This window comes from Lingula anatina, chromosome 1 (assembly GCF_051362555.1).
Source record: "Lingula anatina isolate TDL-2025a chromosome 1, LinAna3.0, whole genome shotgun sequence".
In the NCBI taxonomy this organism is placed as follows: Eukaryota; Metazoa; Brachiopoda; class Lingulata; order Lingulida; family Lingulidae; genus Lingula; species Lingula anatina.
The window spans coordinates 53559004-53572645 of record NC_141767.1 but is presented as its reverse complement, the minus strand read 5'-3'; the positions used below and the strand labels follow the sequence as shown (position 1 = coordinate 53572645).

The 13642-nt window shown below is 34.7% G+C and overlaps 1 protein-coding gene across 7 annotated transcripts in view; it reads left to right on the top strand.

Moving 5' to 3' along the window:
* The window catches only part of LOC106171793 (1-phosphatidylinositol 4,5-bisphosphate phosphodiesterase epsilon-1), a 90576-nt gene extending 77216 nt beyond the window's left edge, over positions 1 to 13360 (top strand). For 6 of the 7 annotated variants that reach the window (XM_087002469.1, XM_013552657.2, XM_087002471.1 and 3 more), the window contains 21 exons: positions 337 to 548; positions 940 to 1062; positions 1281 to 1385; positions 1725 to 1949; positions 2186 to 2338; positions 2568 to 2691; positions 3080 to 3194; positions 3570 to 3757; positions 4162 to 4281; positions 4428 to 4563; positions 4847 to 4971; positions 5133 to 5296; positions 5629 to 5787; positions 6176 to 6475; positions 6659 to 6796; positions 7180 to 7374; positions 8334 to 8384; positions 8647 to 8796; positions 9327 to 9551; positions 9786 to 9897; positions 10549 to 13360. In XM_087002469.1, coding sequence (XP_086858595.1) covers positions 337 to 548; positions 940 to 1062; positions 1281 to 1385; positions 1725 to 1949; positions 2186 to 2338; positions 2568 to 2691; positions 3080 to 3194; positions 3570 to 3757; positions 4162 to 4281; positions 4428 to 4563; positions 4847 to 4971; positions 5133 to 5296; positions 5629 to 5787; positions 6176 to 6475; positions 6659 to 6796; positions 7180 to 7374; positions 8334 to 8384; positions 8647 to 8796; positions 9327 to 9551; positions 9786 to 9897; positions 10549 to 10736 — 3308 coding nt within the window. In that variant the 3' untranslated portion in view covers positions 10737 to 13360. The remainder of the gene's footprint in view (positions 1 to 336; positions 549 to 939; positions 1063 to 1280; positions 1386 to 1724; positions 1950 to 2185; positions 2339 to 2567; positions 2692 to 3079; positions 3195 to 3569; positions 3758 to 4161; positions 4282 to 4427; positions 4564 to 4846; positions 4972 to 5132; positions 5297 to 5628; positions 5788 to 6175; positions 6476 to 6658; positions 6797 to 7179; positions 7375 to 8333; positions 8385 to 8646; positions 8797 to 9326; positions 9552 to 9785; positions 9898 to 10548) is intronic. The other variant, XM_087002468.1, reaches the window with a different exon arrangement.
* Positions 13361 to 13642: the final 282 nt, after the last annotated feature.

Below are 13642 nucleotides of genomic sequence, written 5' to 3'. Positions count from 1 at the left end.
AAATTACAGTAATATTTGAAGTGCAGTTTGAGAACATTAACCCTCAAGTTACTTTTGTACGTTGAAATAGAGTACTAATGGATATTTCTGTGTAATAAGTAACTGTGTACTAAGTTGTAAGAAAAAAAATAATAGCTTATTTTTTAAACATCTCTTGGTTAAGAATATTGAAGGTCTACATCTGTCGCCTATTTGCTAAAAAACAAATTATCTAGCCAAGCTCCCCCTCTTGTGTTTGTCTTTTCCATATTTAATTAGAATCAAATAAAAAATTATACCAACCCCTTATCTTGATCGAGTTAACATTATGAATGATCTCTGAACTGCACTTTCCAGGTCTGATAACCAGGAACACAATCTTAGATCTGACTCTTGACAACCATCGGAGGCGTATCTGTGATGCGCTGGCGGTGGCCAGTATTGTCAGTAACTGCGCTGGGGTCAGTACAGCCAAACGGGAGTTCATCAGCGTGTGTGAATTTCGTGGCTTCTTGCATGAATACCAGGAGGACCATCTCATTGACGATGACATCGTCAAGTTGATACAGGTATTATCATGGCTAGTTATCCCAGTTGAATGCTGAATTTATTTAAATTATTGTCATGGAAATTTCACAGCTGTGTGAGAGGTGTACATAGAACACCCCATATTTAGATTAAAGAATTTTGATCTGTAGGGATTCAGTCAAAAGCATTTAAGAAATGAAAGAAACAAATATCACAGGAAATTGCTCCTTTATTATTCAAGAAGTAGATATATTTGTGATGCGTAGTGTAAATAGTTTCGATCAACTCAACTTCATATGGCTTGAGAGAAACACTGGTTCTAGCTGCATAATACTTTTTACATACATTTTTTAGATATATGACTTTCATCTCATACCACATGTAACCATTTTTGCAAATGAGAATGTCATGTTTATATTTTGGTTCTTATAGCGCCATGAACCTGACCCCAGCCTGAGGCAAATGCGTGTGCTCTCATTTGAAGGGTTTGCCAGGTACCTGATGGACAAGGACAACTATGCCTACCAGAATGAAAAGACAAACCACACAGATGAGGTATGAAATGTAATTTCTTTCTAATTGAATGAATTCTTTTAAAATTTGATCCAAATTATTCAATGTCATTCGTCAGAGTTTTAATCAACTGTGACACTCCAACTTTTCTTGTTGCAAATCATGTTTTACACTGAAACAGGATGAATTTGCTTTGAAACATTGTTCATAATATGTCTAGACATACTTGATTATTTACATGGTATCCTTTTCCTGTCTAGGACATGGACCAGCCCATGACTCACTACTATATAGCATCCTCACACAACACCTACCTGACTGGGAATCAGTTCAAGGGGGAGTCTTCAGTGGAACTCTATAGTCAGGTAAATTGACAGGCACTTTGGGACTTGGCACTTATCTAAAAGAGGGAAATTTATTTTATTATTATATTAATTATTATATTAGTGTGATGGTAATTGATGGATATTCAAATGTTGAACATCATTTGAAAAGATTTTGAAGGGAGTTAAAGAAACATTTTTGACACTGCATAAGTGCTGTATTTTTGTTTATTTTTTGTGCAATCACATATTTGAGATAAGTAAAATTAAGTTAAAAGTCCAGTAAATGCTGCAACAACAAAATAAACAATTCAGCAAATTTGAATGCCAGGTAAATTTTCTTCATATATTGATATAATTAGAGGCTGTTTGCTACTTCAGGTGTTGCTGACTGGTTGTCGCTGTGTCGAACTAGACTGCTGGGATGGAGATGATGGGTTTCCTGTCATCTACCATGGACACACACTCACCACAAAGATTCCATTTAAAAGTGTGGTAGAAGCCATCAACAAAAGTGCCTTCGTTGCATCTCCCTATCCAGTGATTCTGTCCATTGAGAACCATTGCTCTATTCCACAGCAACAAAAAATGGCTCACATCTTTCAGGTACATAAAGGGAGATGTGACTGTGTTATAAGCTGTGGTTATACACAACTGACTATTGGTTCCATGTAGCTGATTCTTGTCAACTGCTTTCAACAAGTTAACAAATTTTGGCCCCATAAAAAAAGAAAAGGTTATAAAAAATTAATGCCTATTGATCTTACACAAATTTAAATCGGAAGAATTAAGTATTTTAAAATAGAATTGAATAAATATTTTATGTGTTCTATTTATTGCAGAATGTATTTGGTGACAAATTGGTTTCCAAGTACTTGTTTGAGCTTGACTTCACTGATGATCCCTATCTGCCCTCCCCCAACCAGCTCAAGTTCAAGATTCTAATCAAGAACAAGAAATTACGCTCAACACATAAGCCGCTGCTGAAGCAAAAGGTACAAGATGTTTGCAGTTAAGATTAAGAGTTTGCAGATAAATGTGATATAAAGCATTTTCAAACAATAAGTCATGTATAATATTATACTTTTGGTAAATTTTGATTTCATTGTAATACATTTCCCTACTAATAAGTGTAGGTCATCAGTAAGAGGTGCAGGCATGCAAATATTCATAATGTATGAACATGCTCATTATGTTTTTCCCCTTTTTTTAATAAATTGTAAGAGCTCTGCTGCCAATCACATGAGAGCCCTTACCACACTGAGCACGGTCTCCAGTGAATCAGGCTCAGTCCAAGAAGACGACGATGATGATGACGATGATGATGATGATGAAGATCTTGGAGATGGTATGTTTATTAAGTAGAGATTCATGTACCCTTAAATAGATATTGAGTAAAATTCAATATTTGTGGAAATGCCATGATCCATTTTGTGTGTTTCTGCTATAAAAGATGACTGTATAAAACATTCATTTTTATGTTGGATATTCCCTCCTGGTGTTCATTTTAAAATTAAGAAAGGGAATCTGCCCCTTTCTGTATTTTAGATTTATATATATGAATATACGTGTTTGCAGACCTTTACATATTAGACAAGGGTATCAAAGTAGGTACCCAGTATATTAGTCAAAAAAGAATATGCTTAGACAATGGTCTTGCAACAGTGATTCTTGTCAAACAAACTGGCAACTACTCCATGATAAGACTTTTAGTGTGGATATTGGTCTCTCTTCAGATAAGGAGCTGGCCTTGCTCAGGACCTCCTTGGGTAGTCAGGATGACTCTGTGGAGTCAGAGGAGTCCAAGATGGAACACTCTAGGACTGGCAGTGACCCTGTTCCAGAAGGGAGGTTAGAATTCATCTAATACATAGTCATCTGCTCATAAATTTTCTTTTGCTTAAAACAAATGGGTATTTTTAATGGCTGATAAATCTGTTTCAATATATGCACAATAGTGTTTTCTTTAGCTATGTTTTAATGTCAATTTAATTAGGTAGTGAATTAGTGTTTTATGGTTTTGTTTTAATGTCAGTTTAGTATGTAAGTTAGTGCTTTAGGGTTTTGATTTAATGCCAGTTTAATTAGTTTTGTAAATTAGTGTTCTAATAACCTTATGATATAATTTATTGCTTAATAATTATTTTTAGTTTAAAAAAACTTGTTTGCTTTGATTGTAGTTTGATGTTCAAAACATTTTTCTTTGTTATTATGCCACAATATCAGAGCAAGATCAAAAAGTGATGTTTTGTCTGATAGAATGAGACCCAAAAGCCAGTCAGACTTAGACTGGATATATGATGAAGAACTTCAGCTGGCTCTGAAAGCACCCAAAGTTAAACAGAAGAAGGCTAACCAGATTGCAAGAGAACTCTCAGATTTGGTGGTCTACACCCAGGCCATTAAATTTAAAGGTACACATTTTTTTTGTTCTACAGTACTTTACAATTTTTATGCAATTTTGTCACCATTTTGTTTAAATCTAAAAGTTATAATGTTTGGTACTGTACATAGAAGTTGATCACATTACCTTTTTGTATGTAAAGTCAGTCCCAAATATTTTTTTTACTATCAAAAGATGATAAAACCAATGACCTTATCTAAGTCATAGGTAATAGTCTCAATTTTCATCCCTGATATTTTGCCCCAAACCAAAATTATGATGTCATCATATTAGTCTAATTGATATAAAATGCACTGATTCATTGTTGGTAATTATTTTCTCATTGTTTAACATTTGGTTATCAATAAGATGTTTACTTCAGACTGTTATTGGCAAATCAATAGCCACATTCTAATAAATGATATATCCTAATAGGTTTGGCATTGAGTCCCTTGCCCACCATAAAGACAAAGAAAATAGTTGTGAAGAAGAACATCCTGGGGACTTCCCCTAGTGCTTCCACGGTGGCACCTGCTGCTGCTGCTACTCCTATAGGTTAGAACAAAATGATCTGTTTTGCTAATAGTTAAACAAGTGTTATAAGCCATCTGTTAAGATGTGATCAAATAAGTTTGCTTGTCTTTAATAAGAATTCTGATTTTTAAATACATCATCTTCAAAATATTTTTGAAATATTTCAGAGGAGAAAAGAGAAATCAACTTCACCTCCATCCCTGCTAAGACCAGGAACGGCCATGCATCATGCCACAGCATCTCTTCCATCAATGAGAACAAGGCCAAGCAGCTTTGCAGGAGAAATCCTGTACCTGTCATCAAATATCCTTTACAGATTTTTTCTTAAACTTTCACCAAAACCAATTTGCCAAAAACATAAAATAAAAAATATAAATAATAGAATAAAAGTGAAAATTTTGCATACTTTTCTTTCTAAGAAAGTTATCATGGAGCAAAATGAATTTCACATGCATGCACTTTTTATATCAAAATTAATTAAAACTCAATTACCATGATGTTTATAGTGTTAGAAAAACTTTGTCATTATGGCACAACCTTTTAAAAATAGTACTAGACATGATATGTTAGCCTTAACATGTCTTACTCATACTGAAAAGCACCTCTTGCGTGTGTATCCCACTGGAGTGAGAATTGACTCTTCTAACTTCAATCCTGTTATATTCTGGGCTTTTGGTATACAGATGGCAGCACTAAACTACCAGACAGATGGTAGGACAGCATGTTTCCTGTATTTCATAATCATTGGCTATTTATTAAATAAATAATCATAATATTATTTTAAAAAATGGTAAAAAAGAGGATTGAGATGGTATCTTTTTACAGCTTTTTTGTGATTTGATGGAATTACTGAAACAAATTTCTGTTTTCAGACACTGCCATGCACCTGAATAGTGCCCTGTTTGAGCAGAACAACCGCAGTGGTTATGTTCTCAAGCCCCCAGTAATGTGGGATAAGACTCATGTCATGTACAACAGGTTTAACCCCTGGGATAGGGAGTTTGATGGACTGCATGCTACTGCCGTTACAATACACGTAAGGGACACGTAATACTGCAACTTTTATCTCTGATTTTGAATATAAGCATGATGTAAGACCTATTGCAAGATATAGAAGCAAAATTGCCTGAATGAATTACGATTGAGTGATTATGCATTAGACTGGCAATTGCTTTGTGCAGTTGTTATGATTTTAGAAAGGATTTTGATGTGGTAAAGGTACTTAAGGAGTCAATGCCTGATGTATTTGAGAAGAAATAATTATAATTCACATAAATCAGAAGTGTACATTGGTCGAACTTTTTATTGAGTGGCACCTAAACATAAAAAGTTTAAAAATTATCCTTCTGCTGTGATATTTGTCTTTAGGTGATATCTGGTCAGTATGTCTGCCAAAATAACCTGAATGGAAGTCCAATGGTGGACATAGAAATTATTGGAATACCTGTAGACAGCACAAAGCAAAGAACAAAGGTGGTCTCAAGAAATGCACTCAATCCAATATGGTATGATGTCTTCTCATTCCAGGTAAGTGCTTGCTATTTATGCTATACATACACAGCCTTTGGAAAAAGTGTAGAGTTCCTAAGGTTAACAACATGTTTGAAAATCACAATAGTCATATGCTTTTATATTTTTCTATAAGTAGTATTCCTTTCTGGAATTGAATAAAACATTTTACCTTATTTGAATCAAGCCACTTTTTCTTGAAAGAAGGTGATGTGAAGTGAAGTTGCCTTTTTCAAATATTAATATTATTAAAGGAAGGGTCAACATAAAACTAAAATTTTTTGTATGCGTGACCAGTGAAAGTGAATTAATATTTGTCTGATATTAATTGATTGTGGGAGTGTAGAAACAGAGAAAGGATATCTCATGTACAGTCTGATGATAATGCTTCTATCCTATGTCTTAGGTGATGTTCAGAGATCTTGCATTTGTGCGGTTTACTGTGACAGATGTAACCAGTAACCACATTACAGCACAAAGAATCATTCCACTCAAGTGTCTGAAGCCTGGCTACAGACATGTCCGACTGCGCTCACCTACCAACCAACCTCTAGAGCTGGCCACTTTGTTTATATTCTCAAGACAGCAGGAAGGCTTTAGTGATTTCTCTGTAAATCTGGATAATCCCCAAGACTTCAGTGCCAGTAAAAGAAGATCTAATTTCTTTGGCAAAAACAAGGAAGGAGAAACATTGGCAAGAACTGAGGTAAATCTGCCTTATTGCAACAAATCTGTAGACAAATCCTATTTTCTTTTGTCGTTTTAGTGCTCAGGGTTTTTTAGGGACAACTTTCTAGAATGAAACAGAATATGATATTTTCAAATATCTTGGTCCTAACACTCCTTTAACTTCTTGCATTTCAATATATCTGATGCTTTTTTTTGAAAGACGGGTCCATGCAGTATTCCCATAGTGCGTGCTAAGAGGCGAATGTTCTTCATTAGTCTGTATGGAGTTGTCCCATCAGAAGAGTACACAATCCTCAAGGTCACACAGGATACCACTGTCTTTGAAACCATAACTCGGGTAAAATGTTGTACTCATTAACAAGCCCCAAACCTTTTTTGTGAAACATGCATTACTTAGGGTTAAATTTGCACTTCTGTTCTTCACTGTTTCATCTGACCATATGTCACCTTGATCCATAAAAGTTGTGTCCTGAACAGCCTCACTGTCATCAGAACATTAAGACCCATGGATCTGTATTCATATTTTCATGGTCTTAATTGAAATAGAAGTGCAATATAATATTACTTCCCTGTAAGCCTTGATCTGTGATACTTGGTATTAAATATGCATGAATTGTATATCTGTTTTATCTTTAACATTTATTTAGATAAAGATATATTACTTGGCCCTGATGAATAGAAACATATTGATATTGTGTTCTTGTTTATGTGCATTTTTAGGCTTTGGTAAAAGCTGGAAAGGTGGATGAAAGGGAAACAGACTTTGTAATAGTTGAAGAGGTTCAGAAGAGCTGGGATAAGAAGGATGCTGGAAAGGGTGGCCATCATCAAATCTTGGACATGCAGGACCCTATACTTCTGTGTATGAATAGTTGGAAGGGTCAAGGAAAACTTATACTGAAAAAGAAAACCGATGTAATGAATTTTATTTAGTATTGATCAGCTTATCTAATAAACCATGATTAATCCTTCTTCAATATAGGAGTAGAATACCACTTTCTGTCATATTTTTAATACTTTTTCAAAAAAAAAAATTGATTTTAAAATACCCTACTATCTATATATCTACAAGGCCATGTTTTGATATTCATGTGATTGCTTCTGATTTTGGTTGATCTAGTAATTCCAAGATACAAGATGCACCTTTTTGGATATTTCTGTAATCAGCAACTTTCAGAATGTATTTTAATTATTCTAATTCTCTTTTATCTTCTCATTATTTTACGTTTATTATATGCTTATTACATTATCTTCAAGTCTAGCTGGCAGTTTTTAAATTTAATTTATCTGTTTAAGGGACCGTTCACATGAAAAATCTATTTTCTAAAAATCTAAAAATCTATTGGCGGTATCTTGTGATCACGGTCTGTGCCCTGAATGCCCCGCGGCGTAATTACTGGCAGCGCGAGCAAGTTACTTTCAAAACTGTAATTAATTCTCGGCTGCGCTCAGAGGAGATTCTCATACCTTGACGCATGCGCAGTAGGAAGTTAGAAAGTAAATGGTGGTAGCAGTTGCTTTGAAAAATGTGTTTGTCGATTTTGTGCAACAACAAGCACTACCACTAGCCATATTACATGACTGTATGCTTGAGTCGTCACAACTAAATTGATGAACTCCACAGCTTAGAGATACTACTGCGTATGCGTCAAGGTGTCAGAATCTCCTCCGAGTGCAGCCGAGAATTAATTACAGCTTCAGAAGTAACTGGCTCGCGCTGCCAGTAATTATGCCGTGGGGTATTCAGGGCACAGACCGTGATCACAAGATACTGCCAATAGATTTTTAGAAAATAGATTTTTCATGTGAACAGTCCCTAAGTCTCTTTTATGTTTAGATGAATTAGATGAGATACAGTTGTCTTATTTTTATAGGACCCAAGTACAAGAGCATGGATCTCTACAATAATGGCCACAGATCAGAAGGTAATTTCTTAATGTGGTAGTGCTGATATTGTCACTGAGAGAGAGAGAAAGAGAGAGATCATGAATCCTGGTTTGTTACACTTAAGTTTTTTTTTTCTTGATATGTAATTACAATTGTCGTGTTTTGGCTAACATGAAGCAATTGCCAGTGCATCTTTAAAGCACCGTTAAGAAATTTACCTGTCTGTGCTACTGTACCACAATGCTTCATGTTACATGCATTGTGTCTTATGTACTGATACTGTCTGTCTGTTTTATTTAGAGACGTCAGAGATCTCTGGACACGGACAGTACAGACTGGGAGACAGATGAACAGATGTTTCATGTTTGTGTCTACAATGTGTCCTCTGATCAGCCATACACCATCTTCAAAGCACCTGTCACCAGCACTGCACAGGACATTATTACACAGGTGAGCTTATGATGGGAAATATTTGTGAGGATGACATGTGCATACATAAACTTTAAGTCATTTGGTAGCAATCTGCAAACATCGATTGATCTGCAAATAGAAGTGCCAAATTTATATCAGAATGCAATTTTTGTCTTGTGGTGGTACCTATACTATTCTTGTAAAAATATGGTGTTTCAAATCTTTGGCACAAAACTTAACTTTTGTACTTTATTGCAAATGTGAAGGAGATCTTTAACTATAGAAGCATAATTATTGCAATTACTTCTCTGTGCTGTTAGTTTGTACTCCATGTTGAAATGTGGTGTTTATTTTAGTCATTATTTTTACAAAAAAAAAAATTCTTTGTGATAACTTAGTGTTAAAAATGTCATTAGCAGTAGTTCTTCTAAATTCATAACATGTTCTTAATTCCTTTTAACATTACATTCCTTTTAACAATAACGTAACACATTAAGTCATAATTGCTTGTTAATTATTTACACTAATTGACTTCATGTGCATTATGAGAAATCTAACTTTATCCTTAGGCTCTACTCCGAGCAAGACGAGCAGACGATCCAAAGAAGTATGTATTACTAGAGGAGCTTTGTACAAGTGGTGGATCTGCAGAAAGTCCTAGCCAGTCAGGGCGCAGGAGAAGCAGCTTGCGCAGACGCTTCCTTTTAGACATAGAGAATGTTTACCAGGCTCAGAGTGAATGGAAGGCAACAGGAAGGTTTATACTCACTGACAGGCCTACCACACAGAATGAGGTATTTCTTAATCAGGTCCCAAACCTGTCTAACTTCCTCTAGATTTAATTTAGAAATTCAATCAAACTTTTTTGCATAAATCTAAATAATGTACCAAAAGACAGTGTACATCATCTTTATATGGGCATTCTAAGGAATTCCTTTTTCTAGGCTGTATCTCACAATATGCATTGGTTTTAAATGTCAGTGGTTGAAATATGCATTATTTTAAAATTATTTTTATCGTGCTTGCAGAAGAAGAGGGTTGGGAATAGTTTTACCAAAGCATCTGCCTCCTTTGTGAACAGATTCAATGTTTTCAAGGCCAAATCCAAAAGTGTCACCACTGACTCCAAGGGATTGGAAGGTGTGTGTGTGTGTGTGTGTGTGATAGATTATTAAGGCTGCATTGAAGATTAGAAAGAAAATTGAATATTTTCTTACAGTACTTGGTAATATGTGATTTGACCATTGTAACAGATGATCTGCAGACTAACTGATCTGCAGACTAATTATGGCCAACCCCACTTAAAACCAATGCCACCTAATCAACCTATGGTCTCCTTGACTCCTCATGCACCATCCCTGCAGCAGGGGCCTAGCAATTATACATTAAATCTCAGATACAAGGTTTAATTGCTAGGTCATTGCAGGGATGACTCATGTGGAGATGGAGAGACCCTCAGGGGCTTAGGCGGCATTGCTTTTAAGTGGGGTCAGCCATATTTTGTCCATGGATCAGTTAGCCCGCGGATCATTTATTGTGAATACTACCATAGATGCACCTTCTACCTACTTTATTGATTACACTGTTTTCAGTAACACTATCTTAAGCCTGAGGAAGGGCAGAAAGAAGGATTCTAGAGCTGTAGTTTTGGCTTGGAAAAGGCCCACTCAGAGTCAATAATTTTATGCCATTAAAAATATACTCTTTATAACTTCCTTTTGAAATTGCTGGCTACAGCCCTGCTTATCAATTGTTAATATAGGAGTAATGATTTATATCCATATCTTTCAGAATCGGCCAGGTCTAAAAGCTACCCGCAGGTAAAGGCAGAGCTTATTCCAAGTCCAGAAGGGGAGGGAGATGATGTGTTTGACAAAAAAAATATGGGTAAAGAGGAAGCAGCAATGGCCACAACTTGCTCTCCTAAACCTTTGCCAAAGTTTATGAAACTGTCTCATCGCTGGAAGCCAAATACATAGTCCTCTGGTAATGCCACAATGCTTATTCAGAGGCTATAGTTTAGAACTGCTTTCTGTACCTCAGTCCATTATGAAATACTCTGCTGAAATAGCTCAGCAAACTTACAATTATGGACAAAAATATGACATTGTTCATATAGAAATTTCTTTTCTCATGTTTTAACTGTGCTATATATAATAATAGGCACAGATTATGGGTGCTGCTATAGAAAATAATGGTACTTATTAACTTGAATCCAGTTATTATAGCACAAAGTCTAATAAGGTTTTTATTATTATTATTATTATTATTGGTCTCAGATTGGTGCCAAAGTTAAGTTCAAATTTATTCATCTGGAGGCCCAATATTTTAAAAGTCCAGCATTGGTTTTATCAATTACTGTTTTGAAACAAAACTTTACCCTGTGTATGCCTTTTTATATATACAGTTTCTGTCCAGCCCAATCAACATAGAGACTTATAAGCATAAGCAGTGTTAATAAAATTGATAATTATATTTGTCAGTTTGTTTGGAATTTTAACAAGCAATGTAGAGGAATATAAAATTATGGCCTAGGTATTCCAAACATTTAAATTTTTAATTTGAAATGAAAAATGTGACAACCAGTGTATATTGTATGTGAACTTCGGACTGTAATTATTATCTCATTTCTTTATAAACATTAAGGTTTATATATTTAAAAAATGACAAAATATCCTTATGTCTAAATCATAATAAATATTTTTATTGGATTTTGAAGCAGCAGTGTAGGCAGGACTGATTTTCAAGACTTTTGTAAAATGTCTACTTGTATGTTTAAATTTTCATCAAAGCGTACTACTATTAAATATTTTGGCAGATGACTCTCCTTAAAAGTATGCTTCAATTGATGATTTTCTTACCTTTTTATTGCCATTTTGTTTATGTTAAGTACAGCTGAATAACAGTAAGTTTATTTTGTTGACTAAAGTCTGTTTTCTTTCATTAATTAGTAAATTGTATATTTTGCTCATGCCAGTTTGAATCAAGTATCAATACTGCAAAGAACAACATGAGATCAAAAAATAAGCAATATTATCAATATAGGGCTAACTGCATTCCAGTTTTTTGTGTAAAATTTAAAAAAAGCCATTCCAGCATTCTCTGTCAGAATAAAGTCAACTTCATACTGACGATCAAAGCCATGCAAGCATTTGTTGATAATTATTTGTAAAGGGCACCAAAAAATTGTAATCAGTATTCATTATTTCAGGTTACCAGTTTAGTTACATTCTACGTAAGTTTACTACATATAGATTTGCCTCTTTTGTGTTAAATCCATACCTTATGCTTGGAGTCTCTTGCACAGGTTTGTTGTACTATCTGGTCTAAATGGAGACTGATATACTTCTTTGAGTTGAATTTATTTTCTTTAGGACTGATGAAATCCACGTTATTACAAATTGAAAAAAGGTTAAAGATATGATTCTGAGGGGAGAACTTAATTAGCAAGCCTATTTAATGGGTTTTGTTATACAGGAAGTAAGATATGTTACTCTTAATCTTAGGGAACTTTTTTCCATTGTTAGTATTTCACTAGGAAGATGTTTCTTCTGTATGATTTTTGGTGAAATTAACTGTTGACCAATTAGCCAGCTAACACTTCTGAACCTAGGGAATGGTGCTTCAATAACCTTGTTTTATGTGGTGCAATTGTTTGTGAATATTTATTTAAAGAATACATATCACCATTTGAGGGAATTGCCCTCTGAATTGTTGCAAGAGTAGATAAAGCTGTATCAGTAAAAGGATACTGTAGATATTGTAATCCTCATGTATATTGCTGACATATTCTAACAAACAGTGGGAAAAATAGAAAAAAAAAATCCTGCATTTAGTAAATGTAGTGCCTGTATTTACATTGAGAATTGTACATCAACCTAGACAAGATGTAGTTTCTGCTGGACCAGCAAACCACATTGATACCAATCCTAGTGAGTCGTAAACCCTAGGTACCACAAATTAATAGACTTATTGCCTAATATATAATTTGCATATTGTGCCAAACAGTAGACCACCACTCATGTCATTCATGTATTTTAAGCTTCCTTTATGTTTATGGAGACACAATTGTGTCCAGACTCTTGTCTTGGTGATTTGATTAATTCAGAAATTGCTATGATAATCACTTCTATGTAGCTTTAAAGTTTTGAAGCATTTGAATTATCCCATTATAGTGCAAAGTTTGCTTGGGACCATGTGTTTAATTGCCAGTGTATCATAGCAACTCATCTAGAACTTGAAATGAAGTTGGGAAATTAGGATGCTTCTGACATTTCCATTTTATATTCATTGTTCATGATCCTTTTGTTTGATATGTGAAAATCTAGTACTTAGCATTCTGTATTGCAAGAAATGCCTGTCATATATTTAATAACATATTTAACTTATTCAAAGAAAATTCTTAATTATTACTGTTTGCTACTAACGAGTATAATTTCGCAGATGAATAGCATTAAGTGAAATGTGGTTTATGTGGGGCCATGGAGCATTAAAATTTCCTAGAATCAATAACTTAAATTCTGTGGAATTGTAGTTTCCCTGATGGCCATGGGTACGTAAATGTAAATTTTAAATCAAAACAATAAAATGATATTTATGTTTATTCTTATTTAGTTGTTTATTAATTTGGCAGAGAAAATAATGGGATTTTGGAGAATTAATTAGTGAGAGAATGCTGGGTATGCTCTTTATGTCTTAAAAGATGTTTAAGAGGACCCACTTTCTAAAGCCTATGAATGAATAAAATGAAAATATGGGTGAAATGCAGTCATTTCAGGGATGCTAGTGGGGTCCGGAAAGAAAACCTGAACTTTTTTTTGGCAAAGACGGGGGGGGGGGGGGGGGGGGGGGGGGGGGGGGGGGGGTACAAATTGATTATGAAACA